This window comes from Clytia hemisphaerica, unplaced genomic scaffold (assembly GCF_902728285.1).
Source record: "Clytia hemisphaerica strain Z4C2 unplaced genomic scaffold, Clytia hemisphaerica genome assembly, whole genome shotgun sequence".
In the NCBI taxonomy this organism is placed as follows: Eukaryota; Metazoa; Cnidaria; class Hydrozoa; order Leptothecata; family Clytiidae; genus Clytia; species Clytia hemisphaerica.
This window is the reverse complement of record NW_027103841.1, coordinates 135,413-161,125: the sequence shown is the minus strand read 5'-3', so window position 1 is coordinate 161,125 and position 25,713 is coordinate 135,413. Positions and strand designations below refer to the sequence as shown.

At 33.6% G+C, this 25,713-nt stretch overlaps 2 protein-coding genes across 2 annotated transcripts; one reads left to right on the top strand and one right to left on the bottom strand.

The window, feature by feature from the left end:
• Positions 1-8,609: 8,609 nt before the first annotated feature.
• Positions 8,610-14,314, bottom strand: LOC136807501 (uncharacterized). Its single transcript, XM_067064084.1, has 5 exons — positions 13,587-14,314; positions 12,538-12,809; positions 11,992-12,256; positions 11,390-11,502; positions 8,610-10,409 (listed from the first exon to the last, which is right to left on the bottom strand). The coding sequence occupies exons 1-5, from the start codon at positions 14,312-14,314 to the stop codon at positions 8,869-8,871; spliced, it is 2,919 nt and encodes a 972-aa protein (XP_066920185.1). The 3' UTR covers positions 8,610-8,868.
• Positions 14,315-14,773: 459 nt separating this feature from the next.
• On the top strand, positions 14,774-18,674 carry LOC136807500 (uncharacterized). The gene is made up of 5 exons (XM_067064083.1): positions 14,774-14,930; positions 16,399-17,388; positions 17,591-17,646; positions 17,876-18,083; positions 18,508-18,674. Exons 1-5 carry the CDS (start codon positions 14,774-14,776, stop codon positions 18,672-18,674), a joined length of 1,578 nt encoding a protein of 525 aa, XP_066920184.1.
• Positions 18,675-25,713: the final 7,039 nt, after the last annotated feature.

The following is a 25,713-nucleotide window of genomic DNA, read 5'->3' as shown; positions in this document are numbered from 1 at the left end:
GAAACAAACTCTGCTAAGCTGAATTGAGCTAAACTTCTGAAACTCTAAAAACTCTTAAAAGTTAAAAGTTAACTATAGTCTTTTTTGAAAAATTCAAAACATTTGCAAAACTTCATATCTAGGACATGGACCTAATTTGCACGGTATGCGAGGGTTCAACTCAAGGAGCTCCTTCCTTCTTTTGTGACTTATGCCAGAAATGGTTTCATCATCAGTGCAATCTACCTTTCACGATTAAGCCACCGCAAGTTAGCGCGTGCGTAAACTGCAATTGCAATATATTCCCTTTCAGTATTTGTCACGATATCGATGACGAAAGTTTCAGGTTCAACTATTTTCATCCTTCTTTTTCTGATCTAACAACTATAGAAGAAATTCGAGAAACTAATTCAGAGTACAATTTAAACACTATTGATTGTAGGTATCTAGATTGTGACGACTTTAACTTTGCTTTTTCTAATACATCTTCACACCTCTCTTTTCTTCACTTAAATATCTGCTCTTTACCGAAACATTTTGATGAGTATAATAACCTCTTAGAAACATTAAATCACGAATTCAAAGTCTTAGGAATTTCGGAATCTAGGCTTACAGATTCGTCTATCCCACACAAGCTCGAGATAGATGGCTATAAATCATTCTTTACTAATACAAAGGCGAGTGCCGGCGGCACTGCCCTCTTCATTTCTGACAAGCTAAAATCCAAACCTAGAAAAGACCTTTCTAATCTTCTCAACTCAGAAAAGGAGCTTGAATCTACTTTTTGCGAACTCTTGTTTGAGAAGCAAGAAAATGTAATTGTTGGATGTATCTATAAACATCCAACGATGAAAATCGAAACTTTTACAAACGACTTCTTCATTCCCTTCTTACAAAAAGCTAACAAGGAAAATAAGCGCCTTGTGCTTATGGGTGATTTTAATATCAACTTGCTAGAATGTGGTACCTCTCCACATGTAAATAACTTCGTAGACTCTCTTGAGTCCTTTTTTCTTTTACCTAGTATTTCACCGTTGTAGTTGCATTCCGTAGAGTGCAGACGTGTCAAAAATTTTTGGCGCGTAAAAAGTAGGCGTTTTGTTTCTCGAGCCATTTTTTTACAATGAATGTGACAACAAGAAAGCAGCAAAAGAACATCGAAGAAGTACTTCAAGATATACCTTTATACACTACTACACAAGATTCTCCAACACAAAAAGACACTCAAGACACCTCATCACACCAAGAAAAAGACTCTCTTCAAACAAAAGACACAGATAAAGACTTTGTGACAAGTCCTGGTGGTGATGTATCTTATTCTTTTTCTCAACCTTATAATCTTCATAAATCATTCGAGGAGGAACCTATGGAAGGGGTTACACTTGAAATGATCTTTTACGAAATGAGGGTTATAAAGTATGACATTGCATCAAAGATAGAGAGTGTAAAAGAAGATATTACAATCAAGCTCCAAAATCAAAACTTGGAGATGAGAAGAGAACTGGACGAACTTAAGCAGGAACTTTCTTCGAAAAGCAAAATTATTGACGATTTGAGAACTGAACTGGATCAAGTTGGGAAAGGAAAGGTTGATTTGGACGACGTTAGCACAATAGAGAGACAAAACAGTGAACTTCAACAATACATAAGAAGGAATAATATCGAAATTGCGGGTATCCCTGACTCTGTGAAACAAAACGAGTTAGAATCGAAAGTGATCGAAATAGCTAAAGCCGTCAACATTGATATTCCTCCCAACGAAATCGAAGCTTGTCATCGCCTGTTCCAAAGAAAAAATCAAAAAGGTCCAAAGCGCACAATAGTGAGATTTGTAAACAGAAAACTTGCAGAAAAGTTAATCAAAAAAGGCAAAGACTTCAGTAAACGTGAGGTATTTGAAAAAGCAGATTTGACAAATAAAATTTACATTAATAATAACCTTTGCAGTTACTACAGATTTCTCTGGGGAAGAGTTAAAGCGTTGTATGGTCGTAATGCTATTGAATCGTTTTGGGTGTTTAATGGTTCTATTAACTTGAGATTTAATGATGACACAGATGAAGTCTTGAAAGTAACACATTTAAATGATTTAATTGAATTCTTTCCTGATCATAAAGATCTCTTTGTTTCTAAATAATTTTTTCATTCTGTAGCGTTTCTTATTTATATCTTAGTTTTTGAATGCTCTGTTTTTTATTATACTTTGGCTCGAGAAACATTTCTCTTTTGCACACTGATTTTCCAGTAATGACAAACGATGATTGCTCTGTTTGCTCGAAAAAAATTACTTCTAAAACCTTTCATTTTTGTCCCAAGTGTGAAAGACGATCCCATGCAAAGTGCTTAGGCGTTGAACCAAAATACATAAAAAACATTTGGCTCTGTAAACTTTGTAGGCATGATGCTCTACCTAATCTTGAATCCGATGAAAAATTACCCATTGGTAAAGACATAAGTCACTTAAAAAATTATTTTAAACATCTAAATTCTATCTCGAATTCTTTTTCTAATTTTGATTCACAAATCGACGATCAACTTGATAATATTACTTATGATGATCACGTTAATCATTTCGACTGCAAATACTATAGTACTCAAGAATTTGCTTCTCTTCCTCTTAAAAAACAAAATTTTTCTTGCTTTCATCTCAACATCTGTTCTTTAGAAAAACATCATGACAATCTTACTACTTTACTTCATAATCTCAATCATAATTTTAGCATTCTCGGTATCAGTGAAACCAGACTCAAATCTTCTATCGAAAACACTGAACTTTCTATCAACGGCTTTAAATCCTTTGATACCCCAGCCGTCTCATCAGTTGGGGGAACTGCTCTCTTTATTTCTAACTCTCTCAAAAGCAAACCTCGCACAGATCTTTCAAAGATAGTGCACTCAGCCTGTGGTAATCTTGAGTCAACTTTTGCTGAAATCGTCTTAAAAATAGGAAAAACTATATCGTTGGTTGCATCTACAAACATCCAGACCTTGACGTTGATCTTTTTAATAAAAATCTCCTTTGCTGAAGAAAGCCTGCCAAGAAAACAAAAATCTTATTTTATTAGGCGATTTCAACATAGATCTTTTGACTTGTGACTCTGTAATCTCTCACTCTAAATTTCTTGATATTCTTGGTGCTTATCAGATTCTTCCAACTATTACCTTGCCAACACGGATCACTGATACCTCCAGTACTCTTATCGATAACATTCTTACTTCTCCTTTTAACTGTTCATCAACTTCTGGAAATCTAACTGTTGCTATATCTGACCATCTTCCTCAATTTCTAATTCTTAATACTGACTGTGATTCTCACTACAAATCTGAACTTCCTTTTCGTCGAGATTGGTCCAAATTTGATGAGGCTACTTTCAAAGATGAATTCGACAGCGTTGATTGGAAAGATCTTCTTAAAACTGAAAGGGGGGATGTTGACTTATCTTTTGATTCTTTTTTGACTCGTTTTTCTTCTTTGTATGATAAGCATGTTCCTCTGAAACAGTTGACCAGACGTCAAGCTAACCTCCTTCTCAAACCCTGGATCACCAAAGGCATTCTTGTCTCGATGAACATCAGAGATAGCCTCAAAGACGACTATTTGAAAGTTCCTGATTCTTCACCCGATCTTAAGAAATTTCTTCGTGAAAGATACAAATTTTACCGAAATCGCATTGTATCTCTTATCCGTGCTAGTAAAAAACTCCATTATTCTCGCTACTTTTTCAAAACTCAGACAATCTTCGAAAACTTTGGCAAGGCGTCAGAGAGATTATATCTTCTCCTTCTTCTTCAAACTCTATTTCTCTTAACATCAATGATTCTTTATCTTCCAACCCTGAAGAAGTATCTAAAGCTTTCAACGATTTCTTTTCAACCATTGCAGGTGAAGTTCGTTCAAAAATTCCTTTTACGCGTCATCATTTCTCAGAGTGGCTAAAGAACGAAAATCGAAATGCTAATGACTTCTTCATTGCTCCAGCTTCAAAACCAGAAGTCATCAAAACTCTCATGTCTCTCAGTGAAAATAAGGCAACTGGTCCAAACAGCATCCCGTATCGAATTATTTCTTCCAACTTGGACACGCTTTCTTCTATCTTCACTGATATTATTAATCTTTCTTTCTTTACTGGTATCTTTCCAAGTCAGCTGAAAGAAGCGAAAGTCATCCCTGTCTTCAAAAACAAAGGTTCTCCATTCGATGCTGAGAACTATAGGCCAATTTCTCTTCTTTCTAACATTGACAAAATCTTCCAAAAACTCATGCATTCACGACTGATGAACTTTCTCGACCAATCAAACTCGATCTACCCATTACAGTTTGGATTTCGATCAAACCACTCGACTGAAACAGCCCTTCTCTATGCTATCAACAAAATATCAAATGCTTTGGATGAAGGTAAGTATGGATGCTCTATTTTCATCGATTTACAAAAGGCATTCGATACCGTCGACCATTCTATCCTACTATCAAAGCTAGATTTTTACGGGGTTCGTGGAAAAGCTCTTGATTGGTTTCGATCATTTCTTACTGATAGATCACAGTTTGTTTCAGTCTCTGGTAAAATTTCTACTTCTAAAAATATGAAACATGGTGTCCCTCAAGGCTCTGTTTTAGGCCCACTTCTTTTTCTCTTTTATGTGAATGATCTCCATATTGCACTTCGATATGCTTTGGTCAATTTGTTTGCTGATGACACTATGCTTTTTTTTGAGAACGAATCCTTGAAACCGATCGCTAAGCAAGCCAATATCGATCTAAAGCTTCTTATGAATTGGCTTAAAGCAAATAAAATCTCTCTCAACACTAGTAAAACTGAGCTTTTGTTGTTTCGTCCTGTCCGAAAGAAGATCGATTATGACTTGAAAATCAAAATCAACGGACATCGGCTTAGACCCAGCAAGGTTGTAAAGTATCTTGGTGTATACATCGATGAACATCTGAACTGGAAACACCACATTGATTTTGTCTGCAATAAATTGAAGCGAGCTAATGGAGCTCTAAGTAAACTTCGGCATTATGTCGACAAGAAAACACTAGCATCATTATATTTTTCCCTTTTCCAATGTCACGCCTCTTATGCAGCCCAGATTTGGGGGCAACGCCAAACAATCCACGCCCGTCGAGTTCTTATTCTTCAAAAACAAGCTCTCAGAATCATGTCTTTCTCTGACTTTCGTGCACATACTTTTCCTCTGTTTTTAGAATTTAAACTTCTTCAATTTTTTGACTTTGTCAAATACCTTAATATCCTCTTTCTTTTCAAACTTTTGAATCGAAAATTACCTCTTCCTCTTTTACAAACTCTTGAATACAAACGTCTTAATGATACTGACCATCATGAAGTAATTCGTTGTAAGTCTGGACTTCTAAAAATACCCGAAGTAAAAACAGTGACTTATGGTAACTATTCAATTCTATACCAATCCATCTTGGTTTGGAATGAACTTCAAAATTTCGTTTCTCTCGATGATTTGTCTACACTAGCATTGGATCGTCTTAAAGATTTGAGCAAATTATATTTCCTCTCGTCGTACACTTGATTTGTGTTTTTTTTTTTTTTTTTTTTTTTTTTTTTTCGAGTTTGATTTTAAATTTTAACATTTTCCTTTCTTTTCTTTTCTTTTCTTTTTCTTTTTATTCTTTTGATTCTCTTCTTTTTTAAATCTGTTTTTTTTTTCTGTTTTTATTAAAAACGAAATTAAAAAAACGAAAATTATTTCACTTTATTACCCTAGTATGATCGTTTTATAAACTTAGTATTTTTTTCACTTGTTGTTGTAATTATATCGTGCGGCCACCTCCTTAGTTTAGCATTATGTCTATGAGTGTGGTCGCTAGTCTCGCTTTCGTTGACAAATAAATGATTTACTTACTTACTACTTACTTACTTACTTACTCTACCTACCAGAATCACTGATAGGTCTAGGACACTCATTGATAACATTTTCTTCACTCCTTCTAAATACAAACCTTTAACAGGAAATCTTCTTTCAGGTATTTCTGACCACTTGCCTCAATTTCTGATATTTGAGAATTTTCATTTTAACTCCTGCAAGGAAACAAAATATTACAGGAGATGGAAAAATTTTGATAACAATAAATTCAAAGAATCCTTTTACAGAGTAGATTGGAATGACATCTTGCATTCTGACTCGGATAATCTAGATCTTCTTTTTAAGAGCTTTTTTGATCGAATGAATACCCTAATAGATATACACGCACCTCTGCAAAAACTCACCAATAAGCAAATTAAAAAGGGAGCTAAATCTTGGATAACTAAAGGCATTAAAACCTCTATTGCTAAACGAGATCAACTCTTAAAGGCTTACACGCGAGAGAAGGACAATACTATTAAACACCAACTCCACATCAGATATAAATTCTACAGAAATCAAATTGTTAAGCTCTGTAGAAGAAGTAAGAATAACCATTATAAAAAGTACTTTCAAACAAATATAAAGAACAGTAAAAATATCTGGAAAAGCGTATACGAATTGATCGAAAGTAAAAAATGCCGTAGTAGCACAACAATATCTCTAAATATTGACGGACAAGTAACATCTGATCCTAAAGTAACAAGCGAGGAATTGAATAAATATTTTACTTCAATAGCCGATAAAATACGTCAAACTATAAATGTTAATAATGAGGAAGCGAACTTTCATCAAACTCTTGTAAATTCACCAATAAATTCTCTGTTTTTCGAGGAGATACAAGCTGAGGAAATCGTAAAAATTATTAATGCTCTTAAACCTAAGGCAAATGGACCATTCAGCATTCCACCAAAAATCTTAAAATCGGTTCTTGGTGAGGTAGCTCAACTCCTTGCTAAAATTTTCAATTTGTCAATACAGACAGGCAAGTTCATAACAACTCTTAAAGTAGCAAAAGTAATACCCGTGTATAAAAATAAAGGTTCCCCATACGATCCTAACAACTTTAGACCAATTTCGCTCCTCTCTAATATTGATAAAATCTTTGAAAAATTAATTAAATTCAGAGTTGTAAATTTTCTTAACATTAACAACAGCATTTTCAAAAACCAATTTGGATTCCGTAATAAACACTCTACTTCTCACGCATTAATAAATCTAACAGAAAAAATTCGGTCAAATATTGACAAAGGGTTGTATTCTTGCGGGGTATTCATTGATCTTCAAAAAGCTTTCGATACAGTAGATCATGAAATTCTTCTATCAAAACTTCATCACTATGGTATACGTGGCGTTGCGAACCTCTGGTTTCGATCTTACCTGACTGAAAGGAAACAATATGTTTCAATTTCTGGGCATGATTCCTCAAAACGATCTATCAGACACGGAGTCCCCCAGGGCTCTGTCCTAGGGCCTCTACTTTTTCTAATATATATAAATGACATTCCTGAAGCCATTCTGAATAGCGAAACAAACCTCTTTGCTGACGACACCTGTCTTCTCTCTTCAGATTCGAATCTAAATTCACTTGAGACGAAAGTGAATTCTGACTTAATCAGACTCTCCTCTTGGCTTCGTGCCAACAAAATATCTCTTAATACTACAAAAACTGAGGTTATCCTGTTTAGAAGTAAAAATAAACCTGTACCATATACAATGAATCTCAATCTTGATGGGCATGTCTTGAAATTTTCGAAATGTGTCAAATATCTTGGTCTTTTTCTCGATGAATGTCTAGCGTGGAATTTCCATTTTGATCATTTATCCGCAAAACTTAGAAGGTCAAATGGCATTCTATCCAAACTGCGTCACTTTGTTCCACAGACCATTCTTAAAACTTTATACTATGCTATTTTTCACTCTCATTTGTCATACGCAATAATCGTATGGGGGCAAAGTCTCACTCAAAACTCTAGAATAGGCAAACTTCAAAAAGATGCGTGCGCATCTTGACTTTTTCAGATTTTAATGCAGAATCTGCTCCTCTTTTCATTAACCTGGATATTCCAACTTTGCCACATACTGTAACAAAGTTCAATATCCGACTCGTACATCAAACTCTCACTAATCTTTCTCCTGAAGCTGTTACGAACATTTTAAACTTCAAAACTCTGTCTCATAATTATCTTACTAGAAATAACGAACTGAAACTTTTGGAGCGCCCAAAAGCCAAACATTAAACTATGGATTGAAATCGATTAAGTACCAATCTCTTTTAAACTGGAACCAGCTAATATTACATACTAAAATCGATCTACAACCATTATCTGGATATATGATCAAAAAAAAGATAAGCGAGTTCCTTCAAAATTGACCTCTTGCATACCAGAAAAATGAAAGTCCATATAGATATAAAAATACTCTAATTTGATTTATTAAAACAAAAGATTACTTATATAACTATATTTTTTTTGTCGATAGTTTTTTTTTTTTTTTTTTTTTTTTTTACTTTGTTATTTGGAATATTGAAATATTGTTACTCTAATAGTTATATCAACCCCACAGAAAAAAAATCTGCGTCCAGGTAGCCATTCCATATGATTAGACGGAAACGTCTATTGGATGGACTCCTGGCCTGCATCCCCTCCCCTAATTTATACAAACTTAAATATGTAAATTTTTAATGATATGCAGGCGAATAAATAAGTTTTGATTTGATTTGTAAAATCTTTTCATATAATTTCATTTATCGTGCCAATGTTTGAATTAAACGCAAAAAATGATAAGAAATGTTAGGAATATAGTAACAGCACTGTTTAAAATTAATACTCATTGTACTAAAGAGCAAAAGAAAAGAAAAATAATTTTTAGACAGAGTCTTGACGAACGTGAAATTATCAAAAAGCCATTTAGAGACCTATAACTTTCAGTATCGTCTTATTACATTATTGCTCCATGTAATGGAACCTTTAACTGACTTTAGAAAAATTTAATAAACTCAATCACAATAAAACTTCAATCCTTCTCAATCCTATTTGGAAATTCCATAATAAAACCCAACCCATCTCTACTGCGAATATAACAACATATGTCAATTATCTCAGTGACATCACAAACATCATAAGTCGTAATCTCAGGTGATACTGGAATCATATGGTTCAATTTTGCTACTGAATCTTTACTCATTTTGTATTGTTGGACTTCAGGGACTTGAATTACAGCTAAATGCCTTATTATGTTTTTACCATCAGTCAATTTCAGGAAAGTTTCGATAAAGCCAAAGCGTACACCAAATCTTCCATCATACTTTACTGTGAAAGTGTTTCTTTTGATTACGCGCTTGTAACTTTGACTTTGAATAATAAGACCATGGAAGCAGATCCTTTTGAAAGAAAATATATCTTTTTTATGACAATAGTAATGTTTTAAAATAGCTTCAACAGTTTGACAACAATTTACAACACCCTGATTTCCTACACAGTAAATTCCAGGTGAAATTTTTTCTCCCAGCTTTTGGGTGCTTTGATGGCATTTAACAGTCATTTTATTGTATAGAACGAAACCAACAGTACCAGGGGTTAGTGATTGTACAATATCTGGAATTTTATGTTGTATTATACAATTTGTAACAATTTGAATATTAACGTTCTGGGTGCCATGGTAGAGATGTTTATAATCTCCGTTGTAATCTTCATACCAAAAAGCTGACTGGGCCCATAGAGGTCCATGTTGTTTCACAGAAAAAACCATATGGAGGAGATTATGCACATTGTATGTTTGATATCGGTATCCATACAATCTAGGAATTTTGCAGCAGAAATGACGCAACATCTTATCTGCATTTTCAAGATCAATAGGGGAGATAGAATCTTTCAGCAACAAATAAATTGATTCTACCAAAAGAATATAGTGCTGGAAATACTCATCTGGAAGAAAATTGTATAAAATTGGAGCGGAATAGAATAACAAAAATGTCCGAAATTCTGAACCTTTAAAATGTTTGAAATCCTTTTCAATGTTTCTTGGTATTCTGCTGATTAGGTTAGGAAGTCTCAGTTGTACAATGCATTTATCGACTTCATTAACATGGTTACCGATGAACCAAGGCATATTTTTGTACTTCTTGTTGAACCACAATTTCATTATCATTTTCACCACACCCAGAAGCGTATTATGGAGATAATCCAAACCTAGACCATTGACAACATTGTAGCATGGAAGGCTCATTGACCAAGACAATCCTTTCATACCTTTTTCTGGAACTATGTTTCCGGTCTCAATAATACTTTTCTGGGCTTTCTTTGCATGACTAATGGTATCGTTATGAGAGCGTAGTTTAGTATGTCCTGATTTTTCGTCAAAATTAAAAGGAAAAGCATGAACGTGACCTTTACCAGCTTTACAGGTTTCTCCAGGTTCCAAGCAGTAAGAGCAGCCGTATAACCCATTGAATTGTACAACATTCTGGAACATGCTTTTCGCAGGTGCATCAAAGATACCAGAAAAAAGAAAAACTTTTAACAGTTTCTCACCTTTTTCTGTCATTATCGGTTTTCCTGTGAAAAGAGATGGGAGAGGTATAATTAGAACATTAAATTTCCACAGGCAGCTCTAAGCGTGTCATCATCATGTGCAACACCTGCTTTGCAACACCACTTTTCAACAAATACTGTAGCAAAGTGATGAATGCTTTTCAGCCTTTTTTTTTCTCTGTGCTGTGGATATATTTAATTTGTTGAACAAATTACTCTCTGTAAGCCCCATGATTTTAAAAATGGGTTTAGTACTAAAAATGTATATAACAGAATATTTGACCGGGTGAATAAAACATAAATTCCTGATGAAAAGTTATTATTTCCACGTATAATTTTAAGCAAAATTAAGTCTCAATGAAAATTTAGAAGGGAGGGCCTCATCCGCGAAATATTTATAAACAAAACTCCAAATATGTCAAATAAATACTTTTTGAATAATGATTACTTGCATCAAAGAGGTGCAAATAATGTGTATTACAACAACCAACATGCAAGATTTGACAAAGTAAGAGTCACAAAATCGTGAAAATATTGCCACCCAATAGTTCCGCCCGCGAAATTAAGTCCCCATGAAATTTTTGAACTTTGCGGATACATGTTTTTTTTTATAAGCATAACGCTTATAAGCATATGAAGGCTCAGATTTGTATAATTCCTATGCATAACATAAGCATATGTGTCAGCCTGAAATATTTTTCAAGTTGTCATTTTTTATCAGTTTAAAATGGTTTGGTTGAGGTCAAGTAAAAAAAGACATTCCACGGCTACACTGCTCCCAAATCAGAACAAATTTTTACAATTTTTACAAAATTTCTAAGATTTCAATAAAATTTGACTCGGGGTGAATTATAAGCATGATTCATAAGCATATAATAAGCCTGGATGCTTTGAGAACTTAAGCATACACGAGCCTGACCAAGGGGCATACACTTGCTTATAAAAAAAAGCATGTAGACCTATTGAAATTTAAAAATAGCAAAGAAAAATAGTGACAAACTTACCTGATGTACTAAATTCCTTTAATTCTTCAACAAATGGCTTAAGAAAAGTTTTGAAGTTTGGTTTTTTGTCTGAAAACCAAAGCCCAGCAAATAATCGATACTTTCTTCGATATCTAAAAACAGAACATATACAAAAAACAATTTAAAACCTATTAAGGAGTAAATTAAAAGTTTCTTATTTAGATTTTAGACGTAGGCTTTTATTGTCTCATAATAACTTGAAAATAAAACTGCTAACAAACAGGTTTTTACGATTCAATAGGTTCTGAAAGCCTTTAAGATAATGTTTGTATGTATCTTCTATCATTTGCTTACTCAGCCTTTTGAAACAAAAAAAACAAAAATTTTCTTCCCTTGTTCTTGTGGGACTCGAAATCTGCTGTATCAGCACAAAGTATCTGCCTTGTCTATATATCATAAAGAAAATTATCTTTAAGGCTAAGCACCTTTAAAAAGAGTATGTCACAAAAATTTGATCATTAGCCATTGAGAAAACCTTCATTTTCAATGAATAGATTTAATTTGAAGGTGTGTCTTGTTACAAACTTGCCCTTCATTTCAATTGAATATTAGGAGTTTTACCCCTAAAATTTGATCATTACCGTAATGTTGGGTGAAGTTCGTTAATTGTGTAATAGATGGGCCATATTTCCATTTTGGACGATTTGAAAAGAGATACACCATCGGTGTTACATTGAAGCGAAATATGAATTTCTTTCTTCTTGGAAGCTTGGGGTGTACCATGTAAAAAGCCATCAAAACCAAAATGCTTTTTGTAAATCTCTCCATCAATGATGTCTTCGATATTTTTAGGATTCTTCTTCTTTCTTGAAATTGGGTAGCTCAAATCTTTCAAAAATTCTTTATCTAAAATTAAAAATGTTAGCAAGAATTTGAATCTTAAAAATTTCTAAATTGATGTTTTAATGTCCTAAAATAACAAACAACAACTCTATATCATGATTATAGCTTTCCATCTTCAAATAGAAGAAATTCAAAGAAGAATTCTCTCAACAAATATGTCTACTTTAACAAACTAATTTTCATGGAAACTAACTTTCGTGTTTTCAGGTATGTATACCACAACAATAGTTCTGTGAAATAATACTTACTAAAAATTGGCTATATTAGTTTTAAAAAAATCTTACATTTGAATAAGGATTGCAAATTATCCAGCAAAGGGATAACAACAAAGTATGGATTTCCATTAGATTTCTTCTTACAAACTTCACAATCTTTGTCTTGTAGTCCAATGTAGGCAAGGCAATTGACACAAAAATAATGAAAAATAACATTTTCTCTTATTTTTGCAAAAAATCTGCGAATTAACTTCATGGTGGTTTTACTTAAATTTGGTATAATCATATGAGCTTCAATAAGTGCAATCAAATCTTCAACAGCTACTCCAGTGAGGTGATGTCTAAGCAAAAAGCAAAACAATATCTTTTATAAAATATCATATCATCCAGTATCCAACCAGGATTACTCCCGGTAGGATAAAGTTGATCTTATAATGTATATAATCCAAATCCTTCACAGCAATAGACCTTTTTTCAAAGAGGCCACCCTGTTGAATAATTATATCTAGTCCAGCAGAAAAACAATGATAAAACCATGCATAATTTTTATTACAATATGCATGATACAGTAATTATGCATGGCTCTATCATTGTTTTTATGGCTGGACTACATAATTATTCAACAGGACGTCCTCTTTGAAAAAAGGTCTATTTGACATTAGTTGTGTAAAAAAAACAATAACGTGATCAATAAAGTCCCTAAACTGCCGTTTTAGCTGATGGTATTGCATTATTTTCAGCAGTACAGCCCGAAAAAAACGGTCGTTTATTGTATTTGTTAACCGTTTCCTTTAAATTTTTAGCGCTTTCATCTAGAAAAAATAGCGAAATAAAGCGAAAAAAACAAGCGATAGATAAAAAAATTTTATAATTCCTGACGTCAGAAATACAAATTAAAAGAATATGATGTCAACGCACTGTTCATTTTCCTTGTAAAAAGTGACGTCACAATAAATTTTCCTAACGACAGGCAACTCTGGGAAGTTTTAGGCCCGTTGTCATGTGAAAAGAACCAATTGCATTGCACAAAAAGCTGTGTAGCCCGCTTTAAAAAAGAAACCGGTTAACAAGTCCATAATAACTTGAAATTGATAAGCAAGGAATTTAGGGCAAATTACCTCATGATAAACGTTAGGATAAGCATTATACTGACGGATACAGTAAGTCTTGCTCCGTCATATACAGGTTGATCACCCCCAAACTCACTGTTAAGCGTAGTAGTTTTCGCATTATGTGTTTCGAAGAGTTCATCTTCTTCGTCCTGTTCATTGTCTGAATCAAGGTTAGTTTCATTCTCGCTTACACCACCATCTTCACTACAAATATCATCATTGTCACTCAGCAATGCAGGATCATCAGTCTCGGCGATCTCATTTATCTCTGATGGCAAATTTAAGAGAGGTTTGTTACATTGATTACCTGTAAAATCGTCTATGTCAGAGAGTGAAATGATAACCTCCTCATTATCAAAACCAAGTCTGCTGTCTCGTTGACATTGTTCATCAACAACATCACATTCCAATCCAATATCATTATCATCATATTGATCAAAGGTTTCAGGGTTAATCGAAGGGGATGATGGGTTATTCCCTTTTATCAAATTTATTTGCTGTGTTGTATCTTGATTTGAAGATGTAGGATTATAGTCATCTACTTGATTTTCTTCTTCAATATGATGTTGATTATGATGATGATGATCTACTTCAAATATTTTCTTTGCCAATCTTTGCTTGCTTGTTCTAGGAATCTTCGCCTCTGATTTACCTCCATGCATGTACTGATTATAGTAGCCACGTTTTCCTTCTTTTTTACCTGCTGATTCAGTTCCTAAAATGTTCTTCTCCATTTTGTTTTTAGTAATTAAATTACAATTATATCTCCAGCAAATGAGAACAAAACGTACCATTAATTTCCACTTCTCTGTAGCATTGGTACCATTTTGAAAAGCGAAGAAACGATATTTTGCAGAACAAAAATAAGCTGGAATCAAACAATGACTAAATTACAGACTGCTACTTTTCAGAAATGGTAGATTTGTTAGTTTAAATTTTGCTATTTGTTCCAATTGATATTTATATTAAATTGATATTAATTAAAATTTATGTTCATCTTTTAATCATTAAGGTTTATATAGTTTTGTATACTTTTTCAGATAGTAAATAAGGTCTGTAATTTTATCGATCGCATTATTTCAAAACTCCAAAATGAACAGGACAATATCGCACGCGGGATACTGCTAGCTGGGACTGCTTATACAAAGCTCTATACAAAAGCCTTTTGTCAGAGTTTTATTTTGTCAATAATAATGCCAGATTTTCTGATTGTTGATTGGGTCAACGAAAACACATCCGATGTATTGTCAGCAAACAAAGTGATTGCACCAAACGGCGTTGCACTAGGAGAAACGGTCCATGTAAAGCAAGGGCAAGAATGTTGGACTGGCAAAATTTCCAGTATCCATGGTAAGTATACATCTTTAATTTTTGTCTGCTCCACTTTATAGTCTTTTTAGTCTCATTTTCACAGTATTTGATGATGTTCTATAATCCAGACCCAATAAATCAATTGAACTTGTCGAACCAATCGAACTAATCGAACTCCATCGTGCATCGAACGATTAAACTCACAATATTTGAAGCAAATAGCCGTTCGATTAGTTCGGTCATTAAAAAGTTTGATTTAAGTTCGATGATATTAAATCCTCATATATCTTCCCTCGTTTGCAAAAACTTTGTCCTGGCACGTGATTGCCATTTCGACAGTTATCCGGACTTAACAGCTTGACGTTTATTGTACCCGGATATTTGTCTATCCAGAATAAAGTCTGTAGCCCCTCTGTTGCAATTTTGCGCGCGGCCGAGTGAATTTTTTAATCTAACTTTAATCGTTCGATGAAGTTCGATTAGTTCGATTGTTCGATTGTTCGATTGGTTTGACAAGTTCGATTGATCGGGTCTGGTGTAATTTTGCCTTAGGCGGTCATCGAAAAATTGTTCTATTCGCGTCACCCGCCCGCATCAAATTTTCCGCTGATTTTCCGGTGCGGAGATGCGGAAAAAAAATCTGGGAAAAGCAATTTGTTCTTTTAAAGTATAGCTTTTTTCTCAATTGCTCTGACGACCATCGAAAAATAGTTTTGCTCTCGTTACCACCCGCCCCTGAGTTACTGGCGTGATTAAAAAAAAACTGGGAATGTTTTTAACCGCCCGTCCGCCTGCATGCATTTTTAACACCCGTTGCGACGCGAACAAAGCATTTTTTCGATGACCGCCTTTTATAAAGATTTGAAGCTTTTTGTGAACTCAAAAAATAATTTAGACGAAATACCAAAATTTTTAGTTTTGGCGAGAAATTTATTTTGGCGAAGCAAGGATCTTTTTTAATTTTGACGGGAAATAAATTTGGTGAATTTTGAGTTCGCTTGCCGATTTGGCCATAAAGTTCTCGTCAAAATAATTCCTTTAAGTTATTGATCGTAATCCTTTTGCACAAGCACGATGCTGCTCGGGGAGTAGGTATCGTGAGATCGGGTAACTTATGAATCAGTGGAGGAAAACTTGTATAGCAATCAATGCTGGATCTGTAATCTCAAATCTAATAATGTTATTATAAACATAATTATGCATGAAATCACTTTTATGATTAGGAGATCCCGTGATGTCAGGCAACTTGCATCAGTGGAGAGAAACTTGCACAGCCCTCAAATGCTAAAATCAAAACAAACCTATGATTTACAATCTCCTAATCATAAAACTGATGTCATACATATTTATGTTTGATCATTATTTTGTAAAATAAGGTTTATTGTTTTATTTAATTTTGTATTTTAATGACCAACCAAGGTCAGGCACTCAGATGCAAAGTTACCCGATCTCAAGATATATGTGGCTATATTCTTCTACAAAGAAATTATATTCATTATCTATTCAGGCTCTAAAAACAAAGCAGAACAGAGGTATCATGAACTGTACCCTCAACAACACTCATCCACACCGACAACTGTCGCCAATGGCAAACGTGAAAGGAAAAAGAAAGATTTTAAAGATTTCGAAGATATAAACCTGGCAATGACAAGTAGTGCTAAAAAGCCTAAACATAAGGATCATGAGCAGGGAGCAAGGAACATAACAGAGGAGAATGAAAAGTTGTGTACAGATGAGAACAATTTGGAAAAAGAAAAAGCAAAGACCGATAAAGGAAAAGCGAAGATGGAGAAAGAAAAGGCAAAGGTCGAAAGAGAAAAAGCAAAGGTGGAGAAGGAAAAAGCAAAGGTGGAGAAGGAAAAAGCAAAGGTGGAGAAGGAAAAGGAAAAGGCGGAGAAGGAAAGAGAAAAGCATGAAAGAGAAGAGAAGAAACGCGAGGAAGAAGAAGTGATGAAAAACAAAGAAAATGTTTTTTTAGAACAGTTTAATCAGAGTGACAAATCTATAGATTTTGAAACAGAATTGTCACCTTTCAAATCCACCATTGAACAAAATGATCATGAATTCAGCGACTCGGAATCTGGACAAGACTCATTTATTGCTGATGTCCGGGAGATATGTCGCAACTCCCCTACAGTCAATGATCATGTTGATGCTTTTGAATCACCGGTCAGAAAAAAGAAACATCCTAGCAAAGGAGGAAAGGCCCCAAGATCCCATTTTCCTAATGCTGAAACATCACTCAAATCACCAAGAACGCCGGTAAGAAACCAATCAAAAGCCGCAAGATCGCGTCCCTCGCCAAAATTGGTTCCAAAGAGTCCCAGAAAGCCACTAAGTGCTACTAAACCAAAACCTTACCGCTATGCTGTGAATAAAGTGTGTAGTGGATGTACCGAAAAGATAAAGATTATTAATGACCAAACCAACAGAGTTCAGTCACTGGAATCCGAAAACAATAGGTTACAAAATATAATTGACCGCGGCTGTTATGTGGGTAAGTGCATTCATCTTTATTTAATTTTCACAGAATTTTTTAAAGTTGGTTGAACTTCTAGAAATGCCAACATAACTATGCTAACAGGCTATTTATAGCGAGCTGAAAATATATTTTAAGATTAATAAACAGGGTCAATTATGTCTCTGGGGTTGGGAAAAATTGGAAAATTAACATTAATTTGGCGAACTTTTTTCCTCAGATGATAGCGCTCCAAAATCAGGCAAGTTGGCACCTAAAGTTGCAGAAAAGTACATGGTGAGTCTCTTGGAAGCTTTATTAATTGAAGAAAATTGACTGCTTTTGCCTTTAATGGTTATGATTACATAAAAAATGCCATACTAAAATATAAAAGCCATTTAAAAAAAAATTTGAGCTAATGTAATTTTCAAAGACCTGCCTATTCAATTCATTATTAATAGTGTTGCACCCTTTTTTAATAATTGTGACCATTTTTATCTATTCCCAGATTTTTGCTTGTTTTTAGATGACAAAACTTCATCCAGAATGTCCAAATGTCTACCTTACACAGTTCGATTTTTCACTCCTGATGACTAAAACTACTCCATCTAAATCAGAACTGTTTTTGATAGATTGCTTTTATGAAAAGGAGGAGCAATTTAACATGACTGTGAACGGTTCAGCAAAGGCAAACAAGGCGGCAGTTGATCCGGTCCTAAAAAAAGCCATATTGCGTAAGATGTATTGTTATGCATATAGTTTTTATCATTGTGTTATATACCTTCACTGGATAAATTTTTGCGTGTACTAATTTTTGGGAGACAAGAAAATCAAGGGTCTTTATAATTTTTGTGTGGATTAAATTTCGCGAAAATGGCCTTTTTTATTTAATTTCACGACTAAATAAGAGATGTGTGTTTTTTAATCGAACAAAGTCAAAAGCTTTCAAAAAACTACTTTTAGGAGGTTACTAGAGTTTATAATTGAAATGAAGAGTTCAACTCATAACATGTTTTGATTGTAATATGTTATCTAGATTTCGCGATTGTGAAATTCCAAATAATTTCGCATCCGGACTAAATTTCGTGTAAATAACCAAAATTTGCGAAAACCGTGAAAATTAATCCACACAAAAATATATATTTTTATTTATTTCAGATTATTGTCGTGAAAAATTTAAAGGCACTTCGTATGCAGTTTCTGATGCTGCATTAAATGCTGCCCTAAGAAGTAAATTTACTTCTTTACGAGCAAGAGGTAATGACGAGGAAGGTGACTCTGCAAAGAAAATGTTATTTCCTAATGGACAATATAATAATCACTAAACTATTTAAATAACTTGTCAACCGAAGATTTTGTTCAACATTTAGATTTAGTTTTTATTGTTCATCAAGTTTTTATTTCAAAGTGGTTTTTATGTTACATTTGTATCTACTCTTAATGTTTTTCATTTTTCCTTGTTTTTCTAATTATACTTTGATTTCTGAGAATCCCGTTGATTTTTAAGAACTCCTAATACTCACCTTTCCATCACTAACACTTGATGTGGTTAAAGAAAAAGAAAGTTTCATTATAGTATTTATTGTCTTAAATTTTACTGCTGAGATATTAGCCACATATTTTTCTTTATACTGACCTTGCACCCGTTTATTAAGGTAGTGAAGGTGTAATTTTCCAGACCTTTATATTATTTCTTATAAGTTTAATTTTCTTTTGCTTTTATTTTCTTATAGTATATATATTTTTAACACAAAGTAAACATTCTTTACCTTAACGGAACTAAAATTACTGAAACAATCTCTTGGATTGTTGAAGCTGTCATTTTTTTTTTAATATTATTTAAAAGTTCCATTAAGGTATAGAGCTGTACAGAAAAAACTAGACTGTAAATAATAGAGCCTTAAATTTTTAACATTTTATTTTAAAGTAAATAGCAAAGTATAATCGTATAATCGAATATGAAAAGATCAATTTTTGTCGCCTTGATATCTCCTACACCTCTGTAAAATTTTAGTATGAAAACTGATATTAGATACGTAAAAGTGATTATAAAAGAATTTAGAAGAATGACAAACTGATTGATATTAAGCATTCGGTGTATATATTGATAATCTTAATCTCTTTATGATTTTCATCTACAGATAAATATAAATAAAACAAATATGTGCGAAGCTGGAGAAGATATGTTTAAGTTTCGATAAATTGGCTGGTTTTGAATCTACACATATCAAACCCGCATCTAACTGGATTGTCAGTAAGAAATATCTTATCGTCTTGGTTACATTGTTGTTACTTTGTCTTCAAATAGTATCATGAAGTGGTAGAAAAGGACCAAATATAAGGATCCCTCTCGTTGTATCAAAAAAGTGACACTCAGGAAACATTTGTGGCCCTGAAATATTTATCATATAACTTTGTCATGGTTTTGAAATAATTTAAAAATATGCTTAAAGTATGCTTTTGAGGTAATTTACAGAATGTTCACAAGTATGCTTCCAGTATGCTTTTAAATATTTTAATTCCCTTTGATAAAGTATGCTTTAAGTATGCTTTTCTAGAATTTCTTTCTGTTTTAAAAGTATGCTTAAAGCATGTTGGATTGTTCCAAAAATGCACAACTGCAAGCATGCTTTTCAATGTGCTTGAATCATGCACTAAGTATGCTTTTAGTGTACTGCAAAAGCATGCTTGAAGCATTAAAGAAACATGCTTCGAGCATGCTGCATTTTGGTAAGGGAGAACATCAAATTGCAAGACTTTTCAAAGTGGAGAAATTTAAAGATTTTCAACTATCAGCAGTACAAGACTTACTGGGGAAGAAGGATGTGATTGTTTGCCAACCCACTGGAAGTGGGAAGTCGTTGATTTTTCTATCCCTTCCTTTTTTTTATCAGAATAATGATGATGGTCAACAGCACCAACATGGAACTAGAGAGACAGTTCTTCTCAGAACTTCGAAAGTAGTGTTAGTTATATCACCTCTAAAGAGTTTGATGGCAGATCAGTGCTGTAATTTGAGAAGAGCACTTTCAATTGATGGTGACAAAGAGTTTGTAACCGAGGTACATTTCTTCATTCTAGCTAGCTATAAAATGGGCTCTTCCATAAAAAATTCAGTATAGCTATAGGGGGTTAAATGACAGGAATTTTCAGTATCAGTAGGAAGTTATCGATTGTATCAAGTGGGAAAGTCTGGAAAAAGGAAGTAGTTAAAAATACCCTCGTTTCTTGTCTCAAACACCCATTTCTAAAGACTTTAAAACATATTTACGCACGAGCGAGCGCAGCGAGCGAGTGCGATTCTTTTGGCAAAAGCGCGGGAAAAAAAGCTGATATGCGGAGTGATAAAATCGATTTTTACCCTTTCTCAGCCTCGTTTCCATTCAGACTTTCGTCGTCGTGTGCAACTGTCTTAAGTCCCAATTTGGAGAATTATCGCCTGTACCCGACTGTCTGTTGGAAGCATTACGTAATGGATTTTTTCTATATCTCTTTTTAAATCGAGCTCCGGCGTGAAAAACAGTAGGATGTTTTTCATACGACGATGAATACGTCATTTTTTCGAGAAACGTCGAAGGAAAATATAACTATCCTTCTCGATCGGGAAACGTCGCTCGGTTCGGAAGCGTATTGTTGATCGGACCATACTGCCTTTTAACAGTCAAAACAAAGATGGCGACAAAAATAAACAACTGGTTGCTACCGCTCTTTCGCTATTTTTCTTTGGTTTTTATGCTTTAATGAGTTGAATTGGATCATGATTTTTGTGTGATTGTTACAAGAAATGGTTGATGATGAAGTTTTCTTATTATTCCTTCCCGAATTTGATGTTTCGTTTGGTTTGGCATGAGAGATTGATGCAATCTACTTCTTGAAAACAGGATATTTTATCCGGTCGATATTTTATCAACTTTCACAACAAACTAACTTCAATTTTGCCCGTATATTTACCCAAATTCTAACAAGGCAGTTGACTGAATAATTGTGGATAAATCTGACCATGCTATATTTGAAAAATTTTGCGACATCAAAAAAGTTTGAACTCACTTTTTTATGATGGTCAGATGGTAGATGCGGCACCCAAGGAAATGGTTGTGGTTGGATATGAACTGGTTAGCTTTAATGTAACCAGAGCAAGATTTACTGATTGATGATTGATGTTTTAAAAATGCAACGTGGAAAACTTTTGGTTGTTGTGAATTTGGACATTTTCTTGCACGTGCGTTGCGTTTGAAACGTGGAAATTTTTGCTGTGAATTTGGACATTTTCTTCTGTACCTGCGTTTTAAACGTGGAAAACTTTTGGTTATGAATTTGGACATTTTCTTCCACATGCGTTTAAAACGTGGAAAACTTTTGGTTGTGAGTTTGGACATTTTCTTGCACGTGCGTTTTTTAAAACGTGGAAACTTTTGCTGTGAATTTGGACATTTTTTTCCGCGTGCATTTTAAACGTTGAAAACCTTTGGTTGCGAATTTGGACATTTTCCTCCACGTGCGATTAAAACGTGGAAAACTTTTGGTTGTGAATTTGAATATTTCTTTCGCGTGCTTTTAAAACGTGGAAATTTTTGCTGTGAACTTGGACATTTTCTTCCCCGTGCGTTTAAAATGTGGAAAATGTTTGTCGTTAACTCTGGTTAACTTGACATTTTCTTCCACGTGCATTTAAAAAATGTAGAAAAGTTTTGCTGTCAGGCAAAAATAAAAAAAAATGTAGTGTTTCCGGAATGCGGGCGAAGGAAAAAAGCTTTGATGCGGCCGGCCAGAAAAAAAATTTTTATTTAATTTTTTTGATGACTTAAGTAATATATAAGATCATTGAAATAGAACTTAACTTTTATGTACAAACAGTATGAAGTAAGCCCTAAATACTAACTAACAAACAATTCTTGATCTACAAGTGGGAATATCTAACCAAACTACTTTTATAGCTTAAATGCTCCAACTTGATTTTTTTTATAATGAACTATATAGATGAACCCATAGTCTGCGGCCGGATCAGAAAATTATTATTTTTCACCCGGTTGGTTTCCAGAAAGGCTACATTTTTTTATTTTCGCCTCAATTGAAAATTTTTTCAAGCAATATCCTGGCATGATGACATTTTTTGCTTTTGCAGCATGCTTTCGAAAATTACAAAATGCCTTCTGCTAGGGGAATTTTTTCCTTTCGACGTTCTTTCAGATTATGAAAATGTTTCCCAGTACTGTATTATATGAGATTTTTTTTTATTCTTTTGCATTACACTTTTTTTATATAAGAACCAGTGAAAATTTTCTGAGCCTCGACTGTTCTTTTTTTTTTTTGCACTTTGAGCTTCTATCATGTTCTTATTAAAAGGATTTAAGTCAGGTATTTTAGGAATTATACCCAATTTTTATTACTTTGATCCCTAAATTGATTGAAATTGAGTAGTTTCAGGCTCAGCATTGTTCTTATTTTTTAGCAATTTTGAGCCTTGTTGTTCTTATAAAATTGTTCTTATATTAAAAAAAGTGTATGTTTGAAATTATGAAATTGTTTCCCTGTTTTGAAAGTTTTTTACTTTTTGACATGCATTTCAAAAAATATAACTTTTGGATTAACTTTGGATGCTATAATTTTTTACCTTTTTTTCAAAATTTTATATATTTTACCTTTTCTCCCAATATTTTATATATTAAACCTTTTTTCCAATTTTTTATATATGAAAGTATATGCAAAATATTTCATCTATTTTGAAAATATAAATTTTCCTTTGGTTTTCTTATTGTAAAATATATTCTCAATTTTTGATGAACAAGATCAATTTTTGTAGATATACATTACCCCCTGATTTAAGAAAACGAGAAAAGAGAAAAAGTATTTTAGGTTGAAATTTTAAGATATTTTAGTTAAAAAAACTTCAAAAACGCAGTTTGTTTTGAAAATAGAATCAAATTTCTTTTGGTTCACCAGAGTTTGTACATGTTTAAAATGCATTGATAGAAATTTTCCTTGCTCTCGTGACGATCATGAAAATTACCAAAAAAGGTTTGTTCACCATGCAAATATCGCGAAAATAGCCCAAATCATGCCTCGAATTATTTCACCCAAACGGCTGGGTACAACTTTTTAAAATTGTATCATAAAATGGCTAACTTTCTCATTCCCGGGAAAACATGCCTGCCCCGTCTCCGGGATCTTTTTGCTTCTAGGCGTCTCCGGCTAAAATCGGTGTTAAATCTACTTTTGTGGCGTTTTGGTCCTTTTCCGTTGTACACTAGCAATCGGAACATTTCGCTGGGAATAAGGAAGTTTAGCAATCCTACGGTATGTAGTGTAAAAAACCTTTCGCTTGCGAACACGAGATTTTCGTATCGTGCGTAACCCCTTTTACAATTGATATATATAGTGAGTGCATTGTGACGCTTTTATATGCTCTTTTGAAAAAATGTTTTTTCAACTTTGAAAGAAATCATTTACCATTAAAGGCAGAAGTGGAATGAGGCACGTTATGATTTTATCGAGTGCTGTTGTCGGGTGTTTGAAGTTAGAAATTTAAACACCTGACAATCGGGTGCACTTTTGTCGGGTGCTACTTAAACATACTACTAAACCATATACTTTTCTGAAGCCTATGATCAGGGCTACATGATGAGCTGGTCGACGTTTTAACTTTTTACTGTCATTAATCGTGCTGACGTCATCGAAATCGCCATTTTTTGGACTTTTTTTTATCTTGGGCGCTTTTAACATCACCCGACATGTAACAAAGTTAGGAATTTTAGCACCCGACTGTTGGGTGCGCTATCACTGCATAAAACCATCTTCTTTCCATTTTTTGAAAGCCCGAAAAAAAAAGATTTTCGGACATCAAATAAAAAAATTATACATTTCCAAATCCTTTTTCCGAAAAATTATCTTTTCAAAATTTTGAAACAAAAAAGAATTAGTTTTCGTGATATCAAAAATTGAGAAATGTTTGTTTTTCGATTCGATGGAAAAGTAATTATTTTCGGACAATTACTATAATTGAAAGGATATATTTTTTCTACAAAAAAAGTGGAAAGGTGTTTTATCCTGTTAATTGGAAAATAAGTCATTTTCGCCACTTTTGGATTTCCGAAAGAAGTCATTTTTCTGACATTAGGAAAATGGAAAGGTTCTCTTTCCTGATAAATCGTAAAGAATCAATTTGAAAGCTTTTGACTTTCGAAAAGAGCCACTATTCTGAAAAAAGAAAAATGGAAAGGTTTTATGATTTTATGTCTTTGTGATTCGTAAAGAAGTTATTTTTGACAGCTTTGGATTTCCAAAAAGAGCCCCTTTTCTGAAGGTGGGGATGTGGAAATAATGAATTTTTTAATAAATAAATGCCCGACCAGAGTAGTATACATACAATACATAAACAGCCGGTGAAGCAACACCGAAACATACTTTGAAACATACTTTTATTGTCAAACGTTAAAGATATCTTTTTGGGGTTTTCTAAAGGGGATCTGACTGTGCAGACAAGCTGTAATATTCCGTAAACAATGTTTTTAATAAAGTTTTAATTAATGCTTTCAGGTTTCTCTAAAATCAATCTCTGCTCTAATTTGTTGTCCTAAAATTTACCATGAAATCACAAATTGCGAGCAAGCTAAAATATGTTCATTCAAAAGGGCATCGAATAGGGCTAGAGCTTTAGCAAAAGTGAAACTTTTTAGAAGTACGAGCGTGGCAAGCTCAGAGGTTATTATTTTTTTCTAGTGGGACTGATTTAAAGTCTTTTTTGGCAATTATTTTTCGACTGGGGTGACCAGCGGATGGGAGACAAATTGGGTACAGAAGCAGGGTGTCCAGTGAGTAGGGGACTCTCACTGTGCCTGTGACACCCGTTAGTTCATTCTTCTTAGCTAAGGCTCCGAAAAGGTGGATAATTCCTTTTGTCGTTTTTCATTAAACTGTAAGACTTTGATGTTTCTAGATTGATTATCAAAGAAAATATCAAAGTGTTCTTCTTGAAATTAAAAAAAAAAGCTTTTTCATAAAAATATCAAATTTTCATGCCGAACTTATCGAATATACAATCATCATAAAAGGAAAGGTAATAATTTCGTATTTAAAAAACATTACAATCTCTACGTCAGGGTAAAAGTAAGGAGCAGCTTTTCTTGCAGCTGATTTGGCAAAAGTAGTATATTTTCAGTTTTATGAGAGCATTATGAGAATGTTTTCTTTAGAAAGTGACAAGATCATTTTTTAGTGTCCAATAAAACACCCCCATGTCTGTTAAAGTAATGAAAGGAAAAAGAAGAGCCGTCCTTGTTGACCAAATTAGGTGCTGCTTTGCTTTTTCGCACCATAGAATTATATAAGAAATATCCTATATTTTTTACATTGAAAGATCCAAACTTC